Source organism: Gekko japonicus, unplaced genomic scaffold, assembly GCF_001447785.1.
Source record: "Gekko japonicus isolate JY-2015 unplaced genomic scaffold, Gekko_japonicus_V1.1 scaffold474, whole genome shotgun sequence".
In the NCBI taxonomy this organism is placed as follows: Eukaryota; Metazoa; Chordata; class Lepidosauria; order Squamata; family Gekkonidae; genus Gekko; species Gekko japonicus.
The window spans coordinates 383,039-400,176 of NW_015177020.1; the positions used below are offsets into that span (position 1 = coordinate 383,039).

At 48.4% G+C, this 17,138-nt stretch overlaps 1 protein-coding gene across 1 annotated transcript in view; it reads left to right on the forward strand.

Annotated features, from left to right (window-relative positions):
- The first annotated feature begins 528 nt into the window (after positions 1-528).
- Positions 529-17,138, forward strand: part of LOC107124322 (LIM homeobox transcription factor 1-alpha-like) — a 161,587-nt gene continuing 144,977 nt past the window's right edge. Inside the window, exon 1 of the mRNA XM_015427763.1 lies at positions 529-586. Within this exon, the coding sequence (XP_015283249.1) occupies positions 529-586 (58 nt within the window). The remainder of the gene's footprint in view (positions 587-17,138) is intronic.

Genomic DNA, 17,138 nt, shown 5'->3' on the forward strand with positions numbered 1-17,138 from the left:
CCTTTGGCAGTTTTGTCTGGGGATAAATGAGGTGTTCTGTATAGGTGGGTGTACATATATTTGGATGGGAGACCCCACCAAGGGCCGCTATACAAAGGAAGGCAATAGCAAATCACCTCTGTTCATCTCTTGCCTTGGGAACCCTACAGGGTCGCCATAAGTTGGCTGCAACAGGACATCACTTTACACATATGCATATAAGGTATGCATGTATTTATATATATTGTTCCTTATTGTGCAGCAAGGAAAGGCACAGAAGAAGGGTCAAGGCAAAAAAAGGGTGTGACTCTATTTCTAAATGGTACCCATTACTTTGAGGGTTCTATGGTTGAGTCTTTGTGCCAATGAAGAATGCTAATGTTGCATAAATCCCCATGTATTCTGTTTGCATCTGGCAGCATCTGTCCATATCCCTGTCCTTGACTCCCTCATGATTGACCTTGACTCCCTCGTGATTGACCTTGACTCCCTCGTGATTGACATTTCTTCTCTGTGGCAGGTCCCACTCTCTGCTACCAGGCCTGGAGGATGAAGACTGAGGAGGCTCCGTCTTGCCTTCAGCAGGCCACTCCAGTCCTGGGCTATGGTGAGTTTCTGAACATGGGAAGGAACTGGAGAAGGGTTTGCTGGGTTATGTCTGGTCACACCTCTCCGGAACAAGGCACAGCCAGACTGTGCCAAAGCCTGTCATCTGATCGCAGCCTAAGATAAATAGGAATCTTGTGATCCTTTAAAGACAAACAAGATCCCCACCACCACCACTATAGGCTGTTGTTCTTGCTTCACTGGAAGCATTTATTAAGCTCTCACCCTGTGGACATTCGCATAGGAGATCTTGGGGAGAGGGGAAGTAAACAGTAGGGTCAAAGAGTTAAGAAAATGAAGGACGAACTGGGGGAGATGAAAGTATGCTAAATTCAAATGAAACTGAGAAAAGTATAGAGACAATAGCAGTCATTGGCAATTTGGCAAGTTTTGTTTCAGAACTAGTTCACACTTGCAACCAGGGGTCATTTCCTGCAGGAGCGCACAGGAGCAGAGCTCCGGCAGTAAAGAGCCCAGGGGGCGGGCACATGCAACAAGCCCCACCCCCTGCTCCCAGCAGCCCTCAGTCAGAGCAAGAAACAGCCCACCCATCCAAAACAGTCCAGTGCCACCTTTAAGACCAAGTTTTATTCAGGTACAAGCTCTCCCTCCTCTGCGAGGACAGATCTGCACATTCCCCCCCCCCCATAGCTAGCAATCCAAAACAGTCCAGTGGAGCCTGAGCAGTGGGTGTTGCCTTCTGACACACTTCCAGTGATGTCAGGGGGTGTGGCATATGCAAATAAGTTATGCTAATGAGTTATGCTAATGAGCTCCTACACCTCTTTTTCTATGAAATGACCCCTGCTTGCAACAGCTGAGGGGTCCCAGGTTTTACTGAAGACAGCCAGCTAATGTGGCTCCCCTTTGCGTCACCTGTGAAAATGCCCTGAGTTTTTGGTCGCTGAAAATGGCCTGGGTTTTGAGCTCCAGCCCTTTAAGGGGGCACAGAAGAGAAAACTCCACTGGGTTGCCCCTGAGCACTGCACAAGCAACATCTCCCAAAACATTTCCCTTTTGTGCAGTTCTTAAAGGTTTCATGGTGGAATCAGACATGCAGAATTCACAGAGGACTGTCTACTGCCAGCCTCCCTGTTCCTGGAGTTTTGGGGGGTGGGTGGGACCTCTATCATTATAGTCTAGGGTGTGCAACCAGATGCAATGGGGGAAAGGCCCCCATACATTTAAGTGTTATGTTTCAGAAGCCTTTCTTGCCTGTCTATGATGAGAGGCGTTTTCTGAAATAAGAGCCAGAGTGGTGTAGCACTTTATCAGAAGAAGGACTGGAAGATCCAGGTTCAAATTAAGATTAAGATGGGTAGCTACGTTAATCTGCCTGTAGCAGTAGAAAAGAGCAAGTGTCCAGTAGCAGGAGCTGGAACTAGAGACGGGAGCTCACTCCGTCATGCGGCACCCGGGTCTCGAACTGCCTAACCACTGACCTTCCACAGCCTGCAATTCAGCGTCTTAACCACTTGAGCCACCGCAGCTCCTTAAAGTAGCACCTTAAAGACTAACAAAATTTGTGGCAGGGGAGGAGCTTTCGTGAGTCACTGCTCACTTCACTTCAGCAGTGACTCACGAAAGCTCGTACTCTGTCACAAATTTTGTTAGTCGTCGAGGTGCTACTGGACTCTTGCTCTTTTCTGCTAATACTGTGTGTCACACTGCTTCCAGGTCCATTCTGGGTTCTGCCAAGCCAGATGCATGCTGGGAGTTTGGCTTAATTCTCGGGTTCATGGGGACTTGATTTAGATCAGAATTGTGGTGAGATTTATCCAAAAACGATTCAGTTCGTGGGGAAATGGTTTCCATTTCTTGAATAGGTCACTACAACTAATATTCAACCACACTGATCCCTCTCACCAGACTCTGCCGCATCTTTACATATCAAGAACTCATCTAGATAGGATAGATTTGTTCTATCCCTGATGGGTACAATGCTTGGCCTGCTCAGGGCTTACTGGCACTGATAACCCTCACTGTTTATGATGCGCATGCCTGTAATTTACTGTTTCACTTAACTGGCTAGTATATTCACCAAGTTCAATTTCTATAACTCACGGATTGTAAATATTTCCAAATTGTGTTGTAAACTTTATAAAATATTAATAAGCATTTGAAAATCAAGAATTGTGGCGTGGGGCTTCCGGTCGGGGAAAAATGGCGAGTTGACGCACCCTGTAAGAGCTCAGGGTGGACGGTGGCTCTTTCTGACAAGTTGGGCAAGTTTTTGTCCAACGCGGCATTTCCCAGTCGGGGGGATTGACTAAGAATTGTGGCGTGGAGCTGCCAACTCCAGATTTTGAAATTCCAGGAGATTCGGGGGTGCAGCTTGGGGAGGGTGGGTCTTGCAGAGGGGGGAGCTCAGTGGGGTAGAAGGCCATACAGTCCCTCCTCCAAAGCATCAATTTTCTCCCTTGTCTGGAGAACAGTTGTAATTCTGGGAGATCTCCAGACCCCACCTGGAAGGTGGCAACCCTGGGGTGCTTAAACTGCACCCCCGCCAAAAAAAAAAAGAGGGTGGAAATCTAAACCAACTAAGCACAGTCCTCCAGAGGAAGTTTAGAAAAGTTATTGAAGGTCAAAAGTTAAAAACACAAGTAAGTGTACAAAAGAGTGTTTATTACAAAGACATATAAAAACCTTGTAGGGGCCCAAATAAAGCCTCATAAAATGTTCAAAGTTAGAAATACACAAAAAAGGACAGTGTATGACCTGACACGTTTTGGCTCACAAGAGCCTTCTTCAGAGGTCAAACAGTGCAAAACACAACAAGCAACAGAGTCCCTGTAACACATGTAAGGCAATTAACAATAAATAAAATAGGACCAAAATCGGAATGTTCCAATATGGAACTGAATGGCACACCAAAAGGTTTTTATTTGAGGCCACCTGCTGCACAATTTTCTCACCTTGGAACGTCCCTGAGGAACGGCTGTTTGGCCTCTTCAGGAATCTTAAATGTAGCCTATCGACATATGTGAATTTTCCCAGCAGAGCAAAGAAGGGTTTCCCAGGGCTGTTTGAGGCCAGGACACTGCTGAAAATTATTATTATTGTTGTTGTTGTTGTTGTTAGATTTCCTAGGCTGCCCTTCCTTACAAGTAGGGCTCATGGCCGTTTATACCAAAATAACATACAATAAGTAATTTAAATTAAAACCAACATTAAGACTACCTAAAAACAGATCAATAAATAAGACAATATATATTTCCAGATGGTGGGGAAGAAATTCAGCACCCCGGCCTTAAGGGGGATGGGTTGCAAGGGATGGGGAGAGTGTATGCAAGGAAGGCTTCAGCCCCCCTTCTCTGTGTGTCATGGGCCTGATGTGCCTGCCTTTCATTACAGAACTCCCAGGGCATATCCAGTTGTAATGTGTGCTCAGACCAAGTACTAGGAGGCTCACCAGCTTGGCTTGCCAGTAGGGTTGAGAGAACTCTAGGATTCCATTGAAGCTTTTGAGCTGTGCCTATGTTGTTTTGGATATTGGGTTCCGTTTTACGAGCCGCTGTTGAAGATCATTGAAATACTTGATTTGTACCTGGGAGAGGCGTCCGGCTGTTATTCTTTCCACAGTGAGCGTCTTCTGCCGCAGTTACTTTCTGATTGGAGGTCTATGGACACTATCTATGAATGGAATTACAGAGGAGCCTACTGTTGGTTTTGAACATGCTCTTTTTGTAGACTACGTTTAATTGTTCTGAGCGATCTGTTGGATCCACGTCTCTACACTCTATTGGGTTGTGACCACTAGCCCTTCTTCGTCTTTCAGTGAATGTAATACATAGTTTTGAACACAGTTGTGAATTGTGGATGGCCTTCCCTTGGTGGGTGTTGTTTGTGGCTATACGTTTACACTAAGGGTTCCCTATTGTCTTTAGCCTTCAGGCGGTGGCTGGAGATCTCCTGCTTTGGAAGCCAGGCTCTAGGTGGGACAAGTTCCCCTGGAATTATGGCTCATCTCCAGACTACAGAGATGAGTCCCCCTGGAGAAAAAGGTTGCTTTGAAGGGTGGACCCTATGGCACTGTACCCCACTGAGGTCCCTGTCCTCCCCAGGCTCCACCCCAAAACCTCCAGGAGTTTCCCAGCCTGGATCTGGCAATCCTGTCCCCCACCCCCCACCAGTGGCCAGGGAGGACATGGCAACTCTATGTGACCTCTGGGTGGAGATCAGCTCACCTGGGGAAAATGGCCGCTTTGGAAGGTGGACTCCATGGCCTTATGCCCTGTTGAAGTCCCTCTCCTCACCCAAACCCACCCTCTTCAGGCTCCACCCCCCAAATCTCCAGGCATTTCCCAACCCTGAGCTGGCAACCCAGGTTGACGAGTTTCTTCTAGCCACTGGGGGGACTTACTGGGGGGACTTACTGGGGGGACCCCTTCACCAATGATTCGCTGATTGCACTGGTGACATGTCATTTCCTAGGTGCATTGGAAGGGATGCCAGCACATTTGCTGGTGATTCTCTGGCATGTTGGGATGCTGCTGGTGCCCCCCCTTATTTTCACACCATTTCTAGCCACCCACCCACCCCGGCCAGCTGAGCAGCTGCATGGGGCCTGGTAACCCTATCACCAGTTGCCCTTGGGCTGATCCTACCCTCTCAGTGTAACCTACCTCACAAGGTTGTTGTGATGACAAATCTTGGGGGGAGAGAACCTTGTACACTACCTTTGCCTCTACAGAGGCAGTGGCATAGAAGGGAGTTTAGGCAGAGGTCATTTCGGGGGGGGAACGTGGGGGAACGCAGTTCCCCCGGGTGAGGTGCAGGGGGGCGGGGCACATGACGAAGCCCTGCCCCCTGCTTCCGGCCACCCCGCTTCCAGCCCTCATTCAGCCAGGAGGAGGCAGGAGAAGAGGGAGGGTAAGTTGCTTCCTCCCCGCCTCTCCCCACCCCTGCTTGCCTGGGGCCAGGGAGGGCCTTGGCGGGGCTTCCTTGCACTCCCGCTGGCCTTGCAGGTCCACCGCCGGGCCCCTGATGTCAGGGGGTGTGGCATATGCTAATGAGTTATGCTAATGAGTTCCCCTAGCTCTTTTTCTACGAAATGACCCCTGAGTTTAGGTAGAAATTCTATTCAGCTCTTCAAAGTCCTCATTTGGACCCTACTTTGCAAAGCATGCAGGGAGGCTGCCTAACTCTATGCAGCCTGACTGTACACAGCTTTACTCAGAAATAAGGGCCACTGCGCTCAGTGGGGCTTACTCCTAGGTAAAAGTGTGGAAGATTATGACCTAAATTGCAAGCTTGGCTTTCCCAGGCAAGCCATGATGAAGTCTGGGGGGGAAATATATCCCGCTCAGTAACTTAAGAATAAACAAAAGGAAAGGAAATGATGCCCGGAAGAGAGTACAGAGACCTTTGAAATGGCATCTCTGGGACAATTATCCGGGAGAGTTTCCACTAACGCAGCAAACCTCGGCATTTTGCCGTTAAATAAAACTGGAATAATGCAGCACGGGAGAGGACCGTGTTCGCATTGCCCCAATCATTTCCATTTCTTTATGACTTTTAATTTATCAGCAGGATTATAGCGGAGAGGCATAATTAGAATCAGAGGGCTTGCTCCCAAACAATGTTGTCTCCGATTATCCTGATTTTGTGTGGGTTTTTTTTTAATCTGCCAATCAACGGTAGAGCAGCAATTGTAAAATTGAGTCTCCTGTGAAGTGAAAAGGTTGGTTCAGATGTTCCCTGGGTGCCTTCGGTGACTGTCACTCTCTTAATCAGAATTGGGGGCAGACTGGGAATTAAAATGGCCCTGGGGAAAGGCCTGCGTCACTTCCTGCGCATGTCGTGTGATGTCCACCCAAGCTACACACACGGATACCACAGGATCCATCTCTCTCTGTGTGAACCCACATGCCAATTAGGCATCTTGCCTACTCCCATGCCAGCATCCAGTCACTGTCCTATCATACAGGGAAGTTAGAAAAGTATCAGCCCACTCTCAGCTTTCTGAATTGGTTCCCACTGTAGGTCAGAAGTTTTATCTGCTTTGCCAGCCTTCCGGAATGTCTGTCCTGACCTGGGTGGTCCAGGCTAGCCTGAAGCTAGGCAGGGGTTAGACCTGATTAGCACTTGGATGGGAGACCTCCAAGGAAGCCCAGGGTCACGTCACAGGGGCAGGCAATGGCGAACCACCTCTGTTAGTCTCTTGCCTTGAAAACCCTACAGGGCCGCTATCATTTGGCTGCGACAACGGCACTTCCAGAGGTCATTTCGGGGGGGAACGTGGGGGAACGCAGTTCCCCCGGGTGAGATGCAGGGGGGCGGGGCACATGATGAAGCCCCGCCCCCTGCTTCCGGCTGCCCTGCTTCCAGCCCTCATTCAGCCAGGAGGAGGCAGGAGAAGAGGGATGGTAAGTTGCTTCCTCCCCGCCTCTCCCCACCCCTGCCTGCCTGGGGCCAGGGAGGGCCTTGGCAGGGCTTCCTCGCACTCCCGCTGGCCTTGCAGGTCCACCGCCGGGCCCCTGATGTCAGGGGGTGTGGCATATGATAATGAGTTATGCTAATGAGTTCCCCTAGCTCTTTTTCTACGAAATGACCCCTGGGCACTTCCCACCACCATCAGGAAAATCTAATAGGTGTGTGACGATACCTCTCTTTTATTTTGTGTGGTTAGGTATGATGTGGTTTTAAATTCCTTGTCGTTTCTTTCACCCACTCAAAGTATCTTTTGCTGCCACCGGTCTTGAATTAACCTTTCCCACAGTATTGTGCCCAAGCTCTAAGGCTCCTTCGTTGGGCTATGTGGTTCTGAGGATGAGACTCTGGGTTAACAATACACAAGATAAAACTTTATTGTAAAAGAAGCGTATCGGTTACAAAATGTTTTGTTAAGTTGCTCAGTAAAATCTTTTCCTTTTTTACTCAGGTCTCTGTCAGCCTTTCCCCTCACACTCTTAAAATACTCTGATTACATTAGATTTTTCCCTAATATGCCCCCTTAAGTATATCTTCTTCCTCCTTTAGAATCTTTTCCCCCCCAATATTTTTATTGATTTTATCTATTAACCAACATCTAACAACATATGCTAATTATACGCTATACATAGACGAGCATACAGCCATATTTACATCGAATAATTCATATCTCAAATCTCTTCCTGGCCCTTCATTTTGAGTTTCCATTTATAGTTTCCCCCAATTTTTCTCAAACACATCTTCATCTTTCCCTTTTAATATACACAATATTTTTATCCATTTCGACGACCTCAAACAGTTTTTGTATGACCTCTAATTTATCTGGGATCTTATCTGTTTTCCAATACTTGGCGTAACTTATTCTTGCAGCTATTATACAATGTAACAACAGATTTTTCTCTCTTCCATATATTTTGGGAAAAATGTTCAATAGGAATAATTCCGGTTTAGAATCTTAATGCCTTTCACAGCACTTCTATATGATTCTAGTTAGAAGACTGCTTCTCAGACTCTGTGTAGATTGACCACAACTGACAGATGTTGACTTCTGGATTCAGACTTCTAACTCAAACTTCCAACTGAACACTCTGCCTTCTCTCTCTCCACACATACACACTCCCTAGCTTTGTCCACACACTCTCAGTCACCAACCAATCACCTCACTCACTCATCTCCCTCTTTCACCCCCCTGGTTCTACTGACATTTAGTTAAAGGTAAAGGTTCCCTTGCTCGAAAGCCAGTGGAATCCGACTCTAGGGTTGCGGTGCTCATCTCCGTTTCCACGCCGAAGAGCCAGCGCTGTCTGAAGACGTTTCCATGGTCATGTGGTCGGCATGACTAAACACCAAGGCGCACGGAACACTGTTACCTTCCCACCGAAGTGGTCCCTATTTATCTACTTGCAATTTCTTGCTTTCGAACTGCTAGGTTGGCAGGAGCTGGAACTAGAGATGGGAGCTCACTCCATCATGTGGCACCTGGGCCTCGAACTGCTGAACTACTGACCTTCCACAGCCTGCAGTTCAGCATCTTAACCACTTGAGCCACCGCAGCTCCTCTACTGACATTTACCAACCATTTAAAGAAACACACATATATCTTGAAGTCATTACAAGGTGGCTTTTGGTTATTGGCCAACGAGTCTCTTATTGGTGGTTTTCTGTAGAGCAATAGACTTTATTTAGTGTGACTTTTGGACTATATAATCGATGCCTCCATTGACGGTTTTATTTGCAACACCCTTGTGAATCCCATTGATCTTCCTTGTGGAGGGAAAGGTGGGATAAAGGATTTTTAAGGAGCGTGAGGTTGCCCCCGTTCTTACCAGCTGGAGGTGCGGGGCAGTGGTGGAGACAGAGGAGGACTTGGGGACAGGGAGAGTTGCCAATTGTGTTTTACTGGCCCTGCACCTGTGCTTTCAGCAGCAGCTTAATCTGCAGAAATTTAACAGGGAACATTTGCTATTTGGTATAAAGATGTCAAGAGGTCCGTATTTCTGCATTATCAGGCTGTACATAAAAACATGGACAAGGGCAGGTTTGTTGGTTTATTTTTTTTAACTTGAGTGTCAGTAATAGGAATGTTCATGGATCCGCCCCTGTGCTTTGGGTTGCCAACCTCCAGGCGGGGCCTGGAGATTTCCCAGAATTGATATTGATCTCCAGGTGACAGAGATCAGTTCCCCTGGAGAAAATGGCTGCTTTGGAGGGTGGATTGTTACATTCTAGCTCACTGAGGTGTCTCCCCAGTCTTCACCCCCTGAATTCCCAGAAATTTCCCAACCTGTAGGTTTACAGCCCTACCTGTGGGCCCTGTGTGTTTGCCTGTCCTTGTTTTCCATGTCTATTTTTGGCTTTAAAATACAGGTTGCAGTAGGGTTGCCAGGTCCCCTCTGGCTACCAGCAGGGGATAGGAGGTAGGGGTTGCCAGATCCAGGCTGGGAAACTCCTGGAGATTTGGGGATGGACCCTAGGGAGGACAGGGACCTCAGTGCCATATTTTCTACCCTCCAAAGCATCCATTATCTCCAGGGGAGCTGATCTCTGTAGTCTGGAGATAAGCTTGAATTCTGGGGGATTCTCAGGTCCCACCTGGAGGCTGGCGTCCATCGGTTGTAGAGAACATTTATTTACATTCTTCATAGTCCACCGTTCTCACTGAAACACTCCACAGTCTTTATCTAAAGAAAGGTGAATGACAGACGAAATTAAAACCAACTGCATTTTTTTTAAAAAAAATCCCATATGGTTTTTCAAATGCACATATTTACTATTCCTGAAACTAATTAGAAGGCCTTTCTCTCCCCTACTGTTGTTGGCTGCCACGCCACAGCTGATTTACGGCGACCCCTGGTGGGGTTTTCAAGGCAAGAGATGTTCAGAGGTGGTTTGCCATGGCCTGTCTCTGCATGGTGACTTCTGGTAGTTCCAGGGAGGTCTCCCATCCATTTACTAGCCAGGGCAGACCCTGCTTAGCTTCCGAGATCTGATGAAGTTGGGCTAGCCTGGGCTGTCCGGGTCAGGTTTTCCCTACTGTTTTGATTTTTGGGGTTTTTTTCCCTTCTGATTTGTTGAGCATCAGCTCAGATTTGGGGATGCTGGCCACAAATCCAAATTTACCCTCCAAAACCAATTTGTGCTTGACTTAGAAACAATTTCCCTGTTTCTTAATGTATCGTCGGTCACTTGGAACGGAAAGGATAAGATGAACGTGTGCCATTTTTGTGCTGACTTTCAACTACGCTTCGCCTTTCTTTTGTTCTAAGGCTGCTGACATTTCACAGGCCGGGTGGGGTCGGAGGAGAGGGGTGCTAAGGCCTCTGTGAGTATCTGCACACAGATAGTGTACTAAGTAACAGCACGTTTTGTCAGAATAAGCAGATAGATAACGGATAGCAAGATGAGCTGAACCAGAAGAAGGGGGTTGCCTGGTGCCTCGTGTACTCGGAAGGACATGTTGTCATGTTCCCCCCACACACACACACATACAAATTCCCTCAGAAAGGAAGTGAAGGGGCTGAACTTGGAGTTTCTCCAAGATCATGAGGCTGGATTGTCCAGAGTCTGATCTTGCTGTTTCAGTCCCTTGTAGGAAGAAAACAGAAAAATACTGTTTTGAAAACGCTGCGCGTAAGTTGCTGGGACGGCACGGAACCCCCTGCTCTTACTCAGTACACTTTTTAAAGATTTCCTGCTCTCAGTCCTGCTCTGGGGTCTTAGACTGGGATCCTCATTTTTAAAAAAAGAAGCCTTGTATCCACTCAGAAAAGCAGAAGGGCCCTGAGGGTTTGTGAAGGGAGGTATCCCCTCACCCCCGTAAGCACCAGCCACTTCCAAGACCTTCATAAACCCAGCGAAGAACTTCCCATGACAACAGATTTCCGGAAGGTGAAAGGGGAATAGGGTTGCCTGCCTCCAGGTGGGGCCCGGAGATCTCCCAGAATTACAACCGGTCTCCAGGCAATAGAAATCTGTTCCGCTGGAGGGAATGGCTGCTTCGGAGGGGGGACTCTGTGGTGTATTAACTGTATTAAATGCAATGTTAAGCTTGAGATCTTAGCCAGGATTCTAAGCTGGAACAATCCTATTGGCTAATGCTTAAGTGTAACCAATCAGATGCAAGAGAACTGTGCTGGAGGGAACAAACCTGATTGGACATTATTGTAACAATGCTATTGGTCCTTAACTATTCCAGGGTGTGGCTACCTCAACCCGGGATAGTTTAAAAGGGAGCTATGCTCCACTGTTTGTTGTTGTGTGTTCTTCTGAGGTTCTTGTTGATAATAAAGCTGATTTCACTTACAATGGCGTCAGGGCCAGATTTAGACTTGTTGAGGCCCTAAGCTATACAAAACCCAGAGGCCCCCTACTGTTTTAAATTACATCAGCTGGTCTCATAAAAATTTAAAATATATACGCCTTTTTAATATTTGAAATCATTTTTTATATTGTGTTTTTATTCGAGGCCCCAGCAGATTGCGAGGCCCTAAGCTGTAGCTTATTTAGCTTATGCGTAAATCCGGCACTGAATGGCGTTGAGTCAATACTTGACAGACTCTATGGCTGTCCTGAACCAGGGCCAGGGCTTTCCGCAGAGCGTGTCAGGCAGAGATGTTCCGCCAGGCATTCTGTTGAAGACAGCGACAGTACAGTATGTAGACTGGCACTCTCATGCCCTCTATACTCCACAAGCTAGGGTGGGCAGGTCTAGGTTGGAAAATACCTGGAGACTTTGGGGGTGGATCCAGGAGAGGGCAGGGTTTGGGGAGGGGCCTCAGCATGGCCCAGTCCCATAGAGTCCACCCTTCAAAGCGGCCATTCTCTCCAGGGGAGCTGATCTCTATAAGCTCCCCTGGAGATCAGTTGTAAAAGCTGGAGATCTCCAGGCCCCACCTGGAGGCTGAAGCAACCCGAGCTGCAGTGTTAGGAGAGTTCAGTAACAAATATATATACACTGCAAAACCCTTTTAACAAACCAATGTGTTCTGTCATGCAGCTTTGAGAATGACAGGAGAACTCCGTCCATGAATGTTAGCAGCATAATGTGTCTTTTGTAGGACCGGCAAAAAGCATCCATGCAACTATTAGGAAAGCTGTCCCCCTTTTTGGAAGACTTCATGCAAGGAGAAGCAGGCTTATAATTCTAGAAACTCCCGTTGGGGCTTGACTTTTAAAACACTGATGCAAAATTGTCTGGTCATTAGCAATCTGTATGTACTGAATGTTATTGCCTATTGAATGTAACGAATATTTATACCTGACTAGGATGAAATAATGATACACTATGCACTATACTGAATGATGATCATAAATAGAACACATTAGTTTGTTAAATGGTTTTTGCAGTGTATATTTATTTGTTACTGGACCTACCTGGAGGCTGGCAACCCTACGGCAAGTCCCCCGCCCCAGAGGCTTGTGAAATCTGAAATTTTCTTGCTATCTTGGAATGGATTGAATTATTGCTGATGTGTCCACTATGTGTTCTATGGTAGGATTTTAACTTCTAGTTATTTATGGAATGTTCCTTTCGGTTGTAAGCCACCCTAAATCCTGCTTGCAGGGAAGGGCAGCCTAAAAATTATATATATATTAATACAAATAAATAAGTGTTGGCTTAGAGGTTAAGACGCTGAGCTGCAGACCGGAAGGTCGGTAGTTCAGCAGTTTGAGACCCGAGTGCCGCGTGACAGAGTGAGCTCCCATCTCTGGCCCAGCTCCTGCCAACCTAGCAGTTCGAAAGCAAGACATTGCAAGTAGATAAACAGGTCCCGCTTTGGTGGGAAGGTAACAGCGTTCCGTGTACCTCGGCGTCTAGTCATGCTGGACACATGACCATGGAAACATCTCCGGGCAGCGCTGGCTCTTCGGCTTGGAAACGGAGATGAGCACCGCCCCCTAGAGTCGGATTCGACTGGCTTTCGAGCAAGGGAAGACTTTGCCTTTTACTTTTACCCTGCTGAGTTCCCTCCCCTCCCCTCCCCAATCCTAACCTTTCCCCGATTTCTCCCTGCCCCCAATCTCCATGAATCTCCCAACCCGGAGAAGGCAACCCTAAGGGGGGGTATTCTCAAGTTTCAATCCAACCTAAATTTGGATGGTGGGTGGATATTGTCTCTCAATCTTCAGGCCTGTGCACCTTTTGGCTCTTCGCTCCAACCTGTGCACACTTTGTGGAAGTAGAAAGCACCATCAAGTCGCAGCTGACTTAATGGCAATCCCATCGGGTTTTCAAGGCCAAAGATGTTCAGAGTTGGTTTACCACGGGCTGCCCCTGCATAGCCACCCTGGACTTCCTCAGTAGTCTCCCATCCAAAGACTCACCAGGGCCGACCCTGCTTAGCTTCCGGGCAAGCCCGGGCCATTGCTGCACCTTTAGTGTGCTTTATTTTTTAAAAAAACTTGTTGTCAGTCAAAAGGTTGACCTCTCCTCACTTTTCCTGCTCTCGCTTACAGATGGAGCGGAGGGAGAGTCTGAGAATGAGGGACTTATTCGCTCTGACTTAGGAATGGATGGATTTTTTTCAGCTACCTTCGGTGGCCCAAAAGTTGAATTCCTTTCCTGGCCATCAAAGACGGCCTCGTTTGTGGACGATTTGCTTCAAGTGTGAAGCAAATCGAGCCTCTCTGCGCCTTCATCTCACCTTGAGTTGGCCAAATTGCTTTTTGTAAAAAAAAAACAAAAAAACCCGATTAAATTAAGTTATTCCTGGGTAATTGGGCCGGTTGCCCAATAATCCTTGAGGTGTGACCCAATCATTCATGCCTTGAACTGTCACCCCGTTTTTGTGGCTGGCTGCTGCGTAAAGAACTGTATGTTGTTGACAGAGGCCTTCTGCTGCATACCATAGATCCTGGCAACTGGCTCGCTTGGTTACTTCATAATAAAATTTCAAGCCCACGCCAGGTAGGAAGCGACTGGCTACAGTCGGGTTAGGTTGATGTTGTTCAGTTGCACAGTTGAGTCAGACTCTTCGCAACCCCATGGACCACATCACGCCAGGCCCTCCTGTCTTCCATCCTGGCGTTTGCTTAATTTCATGTTTGTTGCCTCAACAACACTATCTAACCATCTCATCCCTTGCCATCCCCGTCTTCTTTGACCTTCAATCTTTCCCAGCATCAGGGTCTTCTCCAGTGAGTGCTCCCTTCTCCTTGGGTGGCCAAAGTATTTGAGCTTCAGCTTCAGTGCCTGGCCTTCTGGGGAACAGTCAGGATTGATTTCTTTTAGGACCGATTGACTTGATCTCCTTGCAGTCCAAGGGACTCTCAAGAGTCTTCTCGAGAGTCTCTGTATTTTGAATTGCCCTCACAAAGCAAACAAGCTGGTATAATATTTTGAACCATTCTCCTTCTTCTTGTTACACTGGAGCTGGTTGTCCCCTGTGCCAACAACACCAGGCGTCCCGCATACGATCTGCGAAGGAATGTGACTCAGTTTTCCCTCCATGGAAGATGACTCCCTTCTAATCCCATTCCATTAAGTCTTTTCCACACCTAAACACTTTATTTCAAAACAATGTGGAGGAGGAGGAGGAGGAGGAGATTGGATTTATACCCCGCCCTTCACTTGGAGTCTCAGAGCGGCCTACAAACTCCTTTCCCTTCCCCTCCCCACAACAGACACCCTGTGAGGTGGGTGGGGCTGAGAGAACTCTGTCAGAAACTGCTCTTTTTCAAGGGCAGCTGTGCCAGAGCTTGCGACTGACCCAAGGTCACATCAGCAGGTGCAAGTGGAGGAGTGGGGAATCAAACCCGGTTCCTCCCAGATTAGAGTCTGCACACTTAACCACTACACCAAATGTGGTGGTGGAAAGTGCCGTCAAGTCACAGCTAACTTATGGCGACCCTTCAAACGTGCTCAGTTGCTCCATTTGGCTCCGGAGGGCAGCAGAGGAGGAGGAGGAGGAGGAGGGGATTCCATCTCTAGTTCTCCCTAGGAGCTAAGTCAGGTGGGTCTCTGGAAGTCCTGAAGAGCTGCCTGGAGAAGGTAATGGGATGAATGACAGTCAATAAACTGAAGCTCAATCCAGACAAGACTGAGGTGCTGCTGGTCAATGAAGAAGCTGCTCGGGGACCGTGGAGCCAGCCTGTCCAGGAGGGGGGTGTACTCCGTCTGAAGGAACAGGTTCCTTTCTTGGGATTGCTATCGGATCATGGCCTGTGGTTGGTGCCTAAGGCCTCTTCTGTGACATGTGGCACGTAGCGCCTTTCATCGGCTCCAGTTGGTTTGTCAGCTGCAGCCATTCTTTGCAAAGCATGATCTGGCCACAGAGATCCACGCTTTGATCGCGTCCAAGTTAGGTTACTATCATTCCTCTATATGGAGCTGCCTTTGAAAACAGTTTGGAAACTTCAGTTGCAAAGTGCAGCGGTCGAGCTAGTGTCAGGGGCTGGTTGCAGGGATCAGGGCTATTTTTGGGCAGGAACACACAGGAACGGAGTTCTGGCTGGCTCCCAAGTTGGCCACGCCCACCAGGAACTCATTAGCATAATAGGCCACACTCAACAGCAGAAACTCATTCGGATTGGCTACAATTAGGGGTGTGTGGCCAAAATGCAAAAAGCCCTGGGTTTTGACAACAAACAAGGTAAAGAGAATAAGAAGCAAAAGGTAGGTGTGGCTGGATGACCACACTTCTGGTAACATGGGGGCGAGGCCTAATATGCAAATGAGTGGCACTGTCAGGGGTGTGGCCTAATATGCTAATGCGTTCCTGCTATTGGGTATGGCCTATTATGCTAATGAGTTCCTGCTGGGCTTTTTCTACAAAAAAAGCCCTGGCAGGGATCATATCAACCCCAACACTGAAAGATCTGCACTGGCTATCCATCTGTTTCCAGGCACAGTTCAGAGTGATAGTTCTTACCTTTAAGGCCTTAAAAGGTTTGGGACGAGGGTACCTAGAGGACCATCTCTTCACACACTGTCCTGCCCACCAGTTAAGATCTGCTTCTCAAGTCCTCCCCCCCCCCGTGCTCCTGTCTTCTGAAGTGAGGCAGTTGGCAGTTAGAAGCAGGGCCTCTTCCTCACTTTCGGAATACCTTCACGCTTGAGGCTGTCTTGGCCGCCTACATTACTGTCTTATAGGCACTAGGCTAAAATACTGTTTTAAACTCACGCTTTTAATCAGGGGTGTCGTCCGCTTTTTAACCGTCTGCTCTGTTTTATGAACCGTTTCAATGGTGCTTATGTCCAATAGCTTGTTTTTAATTTTTTCTTATACTTTGGTTTTTTAATTGGAAGCCACCTCAAATAGGACTCTGGAGAGGTGGCATAATAGGGTTGCCAAGTCTATCTTCACCGGGAGCGGGGGGCTCCCGGCTGGCGTCTTGTGCGCGTGCGCCCCACACGTCACCCGGAAGTGACGGGAGGACGCCAGGCACACTGGGGGCGGGGCCACGGCCAAACAAGGGAAAGCTATAGAGCTTTTGCTTGTATGGCCGTGGCCCGGCCCCCAGCGTGCCCGGCGTGCCTGCGTCACTTCCGGGTGATGCGCATGTCAGGGTAGAGTTCCCCCCAGGGCCCGATCCAGTGGTGCCGGGGAACGGGCCTCTGGGGCGGGGGTTTCCCCGCCCCCCCGGGGGGACTTGGGATCTCTATGGCATAAAAATGAAACTGATGGGCAGTGTGTTCAAGACAGACAAAAGGAAATACTTATTTACACAGAGAGTGATTTAAAAAGTGGGATTCACTGCCAGAGGATGTAGTGATGGCCACGGGAGTAAACAGCTTTCAAGAGGGATTAAAAAGATCCATGGAGGCTAAGTGTATCAATGGCTACTAGCCGTGGTGACTGAGGGGAACCTCCACATTCAGAGGCACTAAGCCCATGAAGCCCAGAGCCAGGAGGCAACATCAGAGGAAGGCCTCGGCCTCTGTGCCCTATTGTTGACCGTTCAGAGGAACTGGTTGGCTACTGTGTGAGACAGGATGCTGGTAGGCTTGCCAAGTCCCCCCGGGGGGGGAAACCCCCACCCGAGAGGCCCGTTACCCGCCGCCGGCAGATCGGACCCCAGGGGCAACCCCACCCCCAAAGCACGCGACGTGCCCGTCTTCAGCACGTCACCCGGAAGTGACGCAGTTGCATCGGGCGCGGAGCCACGGTCATCTGAGGGAA